Source organism: Pituophis catenifer, unplaced genomic scaffold, assembly GCF_029215685.1.
Source record: "Pituophis catenifer annectens isolate HBS135680 unplaced genomic scaffold, rPitCat1.0.hap2 SCAF_3, whole genome shotgun sequence".
Taxonomy (NCBI): domain Eukaryota; kingdom Metazoa; phylum Chordata; class Lepidosauria; order Squamata; family Colubridae; genus Pituophis; species Pituophis catenifer.
In genome coordinates this window covers 92393278-92401207 of record NW_027256883.1, presented here as the reverse complement: position 1 = coordinate 92401207, position 7930 = coordinate 92393278, and the positions used below count along the sequence as shown (strand labels likewise).

The 7930-nt window shown below is 37.1% G+C and overlaps 1 protein-coding gene across 1 annotated transcript; it reads left to right on the top strand.

The window, feature by feature from the left end:
- Positions 1–402: 402 nt before the first annotated feature.
- On the top strand, positions 403–6571 carry MED10 (mediator complex subunit 10). The gene is made up of 4 exons (XM_070939115.1): positions 403–684; positions 2595–2678; positions 4451–4553; positions 6352–6571. Exons 1-4 carry the CDS (start codon positions 563–565, stop codon positions 6445–6447), a joined length of 405 nt encoding a protein of 134 aa, XP_070795216.1. The 5' UTR covers positions 403–562; the 3' UTR covers positions 6448–6571.
- The last annotated feature ends 1359 nt before the right edge of the window (positions 6572–7930 follow it).

Genomic DNA, 7930 nt, shown 5'->3' with positions numbered 1-7930 from the left:
TAATAAAACAAAATCACCCTATCCCCTAATGGTTGACGTATATAGCCATCTGGCAACCGCTGATTTAGCATTAGATCGCGTGCAGCCGGTAAAATGAACTCCGGGTTCAGTTTATACCAGTGTAAAAGAGAGCAATTTGATGCTATGAGACTAATGATTAAATCTGTGAGAGCCGCACGTTCGCTTAAAAAAAAAAAAAAAAAGGGGGGGGGAGGTTCGTTTATCCCTTTAGAAAAAAAACCAGGCCGCCCGACCGAAAACACAGGAAAAGCTCCAGGGGTCAGAACGCAGAACTAAACAGGAGCGGGAACTACGCGTGCGCACATGAGGGCAGGCGTAGGTAGTTTTACTTGCATGGGCGGAGTCTACAACATCTGCTCTCGAATCCTATTATGTTCCATTCAAAAGGAGGAGGAGGGGGGGGGGAAGACGGGCCTTCCTTGAGCCGGAAGAGGAAATAGTACTTTAAGCGTTCATGGCCGCGCTCTTAGCAACGCGAAGACCGGTGTAGCGAAAGAGATTTTCGCGGAGGGGCTTAAGGCTTGCTCTCTGGTTCCGAGGGATGGCGGAGAAGTTCGACTCCCTGGAGGAGCACTTGGAAAAGTTCGTGGAAAACATTCGGCAGCTGGGCATCATTGTCAGCGACTTCCAGCCTAGCAGCCAAGCGGGACTCAGCCAGAAACTGTGAGCTCCCTGTCTCCTTCCCACTCGGGATTCCCAAACCCTTTCTCCAAAGCGAGTGGGGCTGGCGGGAGTTGCAGCGCTGGGAATTGTAGGAAATAGTCACCGGGAAGATGGCGTTTTATTTAAAGAGTTCAATGGCAAGAGTTTCACTTGCCATTGAATAGCAAATATTATTATTTTAAATATATTAGCAGCCGAACTCCCAGGAGTTTGTGTGTTTGGGGTGTGTAAAAAAGCCATTTACAAATCCCCTTGAAGAGTTTTATTTGTAGGCGGAATTTGAATCTTGGGCTCTATAGTTATAGTTTACTTTATTATCATTGTGCAGGGTACAACGAAATTAAATGCCGTCTTCAGGGTACATTATAACTATAAAAATAAAAACACAAACATACATCTTTTACAGTCTTATATAATTGAAATTGAAAACCGGATATTGCACTATACCATAGAATTCAATATGGTTATCGCCCTGGGATAAAGGCTGTTTTTCAGCCTATTTGTCCTTGTTTTTATTGATCTGTACAGTCTGCCAGATGGTAATACTTCAAAAAAAGGGTGCCCAGGATGAGATGGATCTTTAAGAATGTTTTGAACTCTCTGCCTAATACGGTACTGTCCTTTCAAGATTGATGTCCCTAGGCCTATTTGAAGTCTCATCAACTTAAATGAAGTTTATAAAAAACAAGTTTTGTAAAAGCCCCCTCCTCGATAAAGCTCTAATGAATTGTTAATGCTTGTGTAACTTACATTCATTAGATGGTCTGAAACAGTTTCTTTTGAAAAAATTAATTTTAGAAAACAAAAGCAAATTTATACAAGGCAGCTTTAAAGACAGTTGCTTGCAATTTAAGAGCTGGAGTATTAGGCTGTTGTTTTCTTCCTAATATTCAATGTTAACTGGAACCTACTAAGTAACTGGAATATAACATACATTGCGAATTGTTTTCACCCTTTCTTCCACAATGTGCTATTGTGGTTAAATTGTTGGATGGCGCTCCTGGGAGTTCCAGGTTCTAATCCACCGTCAGCCATTGGGTGATTTGGCCAGGCACTCATTCCCTGTGAGCCTATCTACATAACAGACTTTTGTTATGAGGAAAAAAGGAAGATAAGTTATGCGTACTGTCTTGAGCACCTAGAGAAAAGTCAAGGTATCTCACAAATGAAATATTGTTTGTAAGTGTTATGGATGTCTTTTGTGACAGCTATATGATATACAGGTAGTGCTTGATTTATGACCAACATTGTGCCCAAAATTTATGTTGCTAAGCAAGACATTTGTTAAGTGAGTTTTGCCCCATTTTATTACCTTTCTTTCCACATTGGTTAAGTGAATTACTGCAGTTGGTAAGTTAGTAACATGGATACTGCGACTGGCATAAATATGAACCAGTTGCCAAGCATTTGAATTTTGATTTTGTGACCATGGTGATGCTGCAACAGTTGTGTGAAAAACAGTCATAAGCCACTTTTACAATGCCATTGTAACTTTGAATGGTCACTAAACAAACAGTTGTAAATTGAAGATTACCTGTATAGCTATTATCTATATAACAGATAATGTAGTGTAAGGTCTTTTTTTATAAATTTCTTTCATTTTCTTCAAAAGCCATATAAGCTATTAACACATGAATTGGAGGTTGAAATTGTCATTCTAATTTTGTGGGCAACTCCTTGTGTTGAGCTTCAGGGCAATAATTTTAAAGGAGATTTGCTTTCTTTCCCTTTTGTTCTGAGAGCTTCTGTTTCCTTTATTTTTATTGCAAACATTTCATATTGTACAGCTAGATTGGTTATTGACAAGCCTCATAATGTCTTTTATAAACCCTCTGTTGGCACAGAGGATGTATAAATTGATAATTTGATTTCACTGTGCTATAAATTAATAAAAAATGGTTTCTGTCTAGGAATTTTATGGTTACAGGCTTGCAAGATATTGACAAGTGCCGACAACAGCTTCATGATATCAGTGTGCCTTTGGAAGTCTTTGAGTAAGTGTTTAACTTCTTACCCCAGCTGTTAGTATGTGGCCCTAGAGATATTGATACTGTTTATACAAGAACAGTCACATATCTTTTCACAGTAAATCTAATAAATTGGACTGCAGGGCATAGAGTATATGTGTAAACACTAGAAATTCATTTTTAAATATCCACAATGCTAAATAGTGTTTGATTTTTGAGAAGCATCTTATATTCTTTTGCTCTTGGGAAATACATTTGCAGAGGCTGTAGTATCTGCAATGTGAAGGTAATAAAATCTCCCTACAAATTCAAATTTGGAGGACGTTTTCATTTTTCTGGGAGTATGGTGAGGTAATTAAAAAGTTCTAGATGTATTAAGTTTATCTTAAAAATACAGTAGTGTTTATTTTTGGTTTATTTTCCAAAAAACAATGGGAAATTGTATGTTGCTTGCACTGAATTTCACTGGTATCGTCAGTTTTGCTTACAAATTGGACCATGAGAGCAATAAGTTGCTCAGTCTCATATGCAAGACTATTGAATGGTCTTCATATCTTTTCCTATATCTTTTCTGTATGGACCCAATAGATTGCTGGGAACTCAGTGTCATTAAAGGTAGTCCTCGCTTAACAATCATTTGTCCAGCAACTGTTCAAAAATACAATGGTGCTGAACAAAGAGACTTTTGATTGATCCCCAAAGTTATGCCATTGTAGTGTCCCTGCAGTTACATGATTGCAGTCTGGGCTCTTGGCAACCCCTTTCCACTTACAACAGGTTGCCAAGCACCCCATGATCCTATGATTACCATTTGTGATCTTCCCTGCTGACTTCTCCAGAAAATCAGTGGGGAAGCCAGTAGGGAAGGTCTCAAGGATAGAGCTCACTCTCATTCCTGGGGGCTGTCTCAAAAAAGTCCATCAGGACCCATTTTGAGATGGACCCTTTTCAGCCAGCCTCTTTGAGAACAGAAATCAAATTGATTTTAGGGCAAAGTTCCTCTGCCAAGCAGCCCTTCACTCTCAAAGATGCTGACTTAAAAACTCCATAGCGAAAGCCAAATGGGATTTTAGTTTGGGGTTCTGGCACCATAGGATGTTTGGAGCCAGGCTGACCCCTAACACCCCATTCTGCAAGTGCCCTGTACTAAATTCCCACTAAGCTTTTGCCATGGACTCTATCAGCCACCCTCTTTGAGAGCAGAAGGGCCACCTATCAGATTGATTTCGCACCTCACAGGGCAAAATCATTCTGGCCATGTGTAGATATTCTCTACACAGAGGAGAGAGGAATTGCAACACTGGGCTGAGGAAAGGAAGCTGGGATCATGAAGATGCAGGTTTTTCTGCAGCCCAGTGATAAAATTTCCTTTTGCCCATGGAATCACATGGTTGAGTGGGGAGAAGGCCCAAGCCTTCGCGGAGAGGGTGGGGTGGAGAGGAGGTCCAAACTCCAGTGGGCTAGCCAGTCAATGCCTCTTACCCCATGGCAGATTTTTGATGGTGGGCCTCCTTCACTTCCTGAGGGGGAACTGGTAATGCAGTTGTTGAGTATGGCAGTCATATGGGTGCTTTGCTTAACAACCACAATGACTTATGATCCAAACTCGGGGCTCAATTTTGCTCATACGTTGAGTATCTGTAAACGTTTCTTAAATTCTGTGCTTTTGTGATTGTGTGGTTAAATATGTTAAATGATTAGTGTAAATTTCAGAAAATGATATTGGTAGAATACATAGCATATGTGCATGGTTAATATACATGAACCACGTTAAAATCTCATAACATTTATTTTCTCAGATATATAGATCAAGGTCGTAATCCCCAATTATATACCAAAGAATGCTTGGAAAGAGCTCTAGCCAAAAATGAACAAGTGAAAGGAAAAATTGATACTATGAAGGTACGTTGTCACTTGTACATAAAAAAACCTGTATTCCTTAAGTGTGCATGTGCATTCAAAAGTTTCAAGCCAATAACTACAGAATTAGTCTTTGCTGTTAACTTATTTAGTTATTTACTTTGTAAATTTATACAGTCTCCTATTGCATATGTCAGTAATGTACAAAGTTAAAAACTCAAAAACAAGACAGCAAAATAATCAAAAGCTTTTAGTAATTTAATAATCCTTTATTGATTAGCATTTAGACCATATCAGAATGCAAAATGTAAAATACAGAACAATAATAAGGATATATTAAAAAAGAGTAAAATACATGAGTAAAAGAAAATGCAAATCATATTTCTCTGGCACCCCTAAATTTATTCTATTTTAACAATAGTCTTATTTTGTATTTTATATTTTGTATTTCTAGTATGGCCTAATGGCTAATCAATATACTACATTAAAAAAATCCTATAATCTGCAGGCAACTGCATGCAATTTCCCCAGCAGTAGAACCACTTTGCAAGCTCCATACCCATGTTACAGGATCACCAGGTGAAATGGCAGAACCCTGTCTTCAGGCCTTTCCAGAAGGCCAGCAAGATCAGAATCAATCTGACTTCAGGGCTCCCTTGAAATGAAATGTGTTGCTTTTGTTTCTTTGTGGAATTTGACTGGATGTTGCAGGCAGAAGCTGCAAGCAAATATGCTTAATTATTGCTTCCATATTTTTTAAAAAACGTTCATATATTTTAAAAATTGCTTGGGACCATGGGGCTTTTTACATTTTTTTTTTTTGAGTTCTCACAGTTTTCTCTGGTGGAACACTTAAGTTTTTTTAAATATTAAAACATGAAAGATTTAAGGTAGTTTATATATAGTGGATAGAAAAAGTCTACTCCTGTTAACATGCCCGGTTTTTGAAATGAAAAAAACAAAACAAAACCCAAGATAAATCATCTCAGAATTTTTTTCACTTTTTATATTAACATATAAGATGTAAACTATTGAAAAACAAACACATGGTTTTTTGGGGGGGGGAATTAAAAAAACAAGAATGTGCGAAGGTAAATCAATGCCTTAATAATTGACATCATTTACAAATGCCAGCTTCCTACAGTTTTGCAATACCTCCTGATTTACCCCCTTTTCTATGAATAACCAGAACCTCTATCTTTGCTATATCTTTTGCTTCCAGTGGGTTTTAGTATTTCATGATATGTAAAAATGTAGATATTTTGCTATTTTTAGATACATGCAGTTTAGAAGGAGCCATGCCTGCAATTACTGCAGGTTCAAATAAAATCAAAAATTGATTTTATGATTCTATTTTATATAAGCAAAATATACCACAGTGAGCAAATCTGTATATGGCTTCATTCTTATCTGTGGTAAAGGGACTGATTTCACTGAGCCATCTCTGAGTGTTTTATATAGTCAGTATTAGAGCTGAACGTACAAGAATGTACAAGAAAGTGAGGTTGTGCTCTGTGTTTATTCTGATTTAGCATTCATTCTTTTGGGTTATGAGCCTATCAGCTTGGCACATCTTGCCTTGGGAATCTGCCCACTCTTCCTTGTAAAGGTGTTCCAAATCTGTCAGATTGTGAGGGTATCTCTATGAACAACTCTCTTCAGGTCACCCCACAGATTTTTAATTGGATTCAGACATGGGCTCTGTCCTGCTCATTCCAAAACTTCGATCTTCTGGTGAAGCCACTCTTTTGTTGATTGGAAGTATGATTTGGGTTGTTGTCATGTTGAAAGGTGAAATTCCAGTTCCTTTGCATGACTTTTTTTCCCCTTTTTCTCTTAGAAATTCAAAAGCCTATTGATTCAGGAACTGACTAAAGTGTTCCCAGAGGACATGGCTAAGTACAAAGCTATTCGGAGTGAAGATCCTTCTCCATAATTACATTTTCCCTTATCCTGTACTCTCTTCCAGACTCTGGTGATATATTTATATGATAATCATTGACAGTTTGAGAAGTGAAGATGTGTTCAACTGAAATACTGATTAAATATTGTATCTCTTGGCCTGGTTGGAATTCTTTTGTGCTACAACTGCAGTCACTAAGAGGTTCAAAAAGAATCCAGAACTTCAAAACATCTTCTCTTTAAAGTGACATGAAGTCTGTTTCTGAACTGAAAGTTATCTCCTTAGCATCTTGTAAATACTACACAAAGCATGGTGGGTTTAAGATTGCAGTTGGGTATTTTAGCTTATACGAAATGGAGTAGCAGTATAAAAGTGTCATTATTTCTTCCGAATTCTAAATTATTCTTTTGAATTAGTTTCTAGGGTGAAGTCTTTTTGCTATATTTTGATCTACAAAAACAATACTTGTTCATTTTGTGTTGTCATAAAAAACTGGAATGTTTCTAATATTATACATGGAAATATACTTGGAGGTATTGTCAAAGCAACTTTTAATTTCTTCCGTTTTTCATAGTTAATGAAAAATTGAACTTCTAAATATATTATAGCCTTAATATATTAAATTGTTTTACATCTTTTCTGTGGTCTTCTGCTTTTTTGTTTATATCTCTTCTGATAGTCTGGAAACCATGAGAATTGATTACATAAATTGTAAACAAAGGATTTACATTTTGTATCTTATAAAAATATAGCTATAAGCTTATTCATACAGGCATGTTAATCATTTCTGGCAGTCAGTTCTGATTTGCATGGAAATGAGTTGTTATGAATAAACAGTAGAGAGAACTTGCATATCTTATCTTGAGTATTTTTCATTAGAATAAATTGATGTTTAACTACCATATTTTTCGGACTATAAGATGCACCGGTGTATAAAACGTATCAAGATTTCGAAGAGGTAAGTAAGAAAAAAAAAGTTTTTGCCCTCCCTGCAGGAGCACTCTGCAGGTCTCCCAAACCATCTGCATGCCCCGTTTTTTGCCCGTTTTTGCACATGTACATATGTATATATACAATTTTTTAAAAAAGCTGTATGCCTAAGGTTAAAGATAGAAATTAGGCTAGGACTGAGCTAAAAATGAAAGTGGAAATGACTTCTAAGACAGATCCATCAGGTGATCCACTGCAGCCTTTACACTCATAGGCCAAGATCTTGCTTGTTTCATCATTCCTCATTTTTTTGTTTGCAGACAATCAGATCATTTTGAAGATTGGTTTAGTGAAGCCTGCAAATTACAATAGAATATTGTATTGTGAGTCCAGACATTTAGAACACTGATAGGTGAATGGGTTTTGATGGCAATTGCCATCTATTGCATGTACAAATGGAACAAATGTTCTTGCATACACAACACTCTGGGAAAAAAATGCAAATAGGAATTAGGCTGCTGAATAATAAAAGGGGATCTTCTTGAACTGTTATGTTTTAGCTGAAGCCATTGTGTATGTTTAAGGG

Bases quoted from the DNA above. Each gene is read 5' to 3' on its own strand.
- MED10 (XM_070939115.1), top strand. From the start codon at position 563: ATGGCGGAGAAGTTCGACTCCCTGGAGGAGCACTTGGAAAAGTTCGTG. The intron at 2,679-4,450 runs GTAAGTGTTTAA...TTATTTTCTCAG, and splicing joins GTGCCTTTGGAAGTCTTTGA to ATATATAGATCAAGGTCGTA. The intron at 4,554-6,351 runs GTACGTTGTCAC...TTTTTCTCTTAG, and splicing joins GAAAAATTGATACTATGAAG to AAATTCAAAAGCCTATTGAT.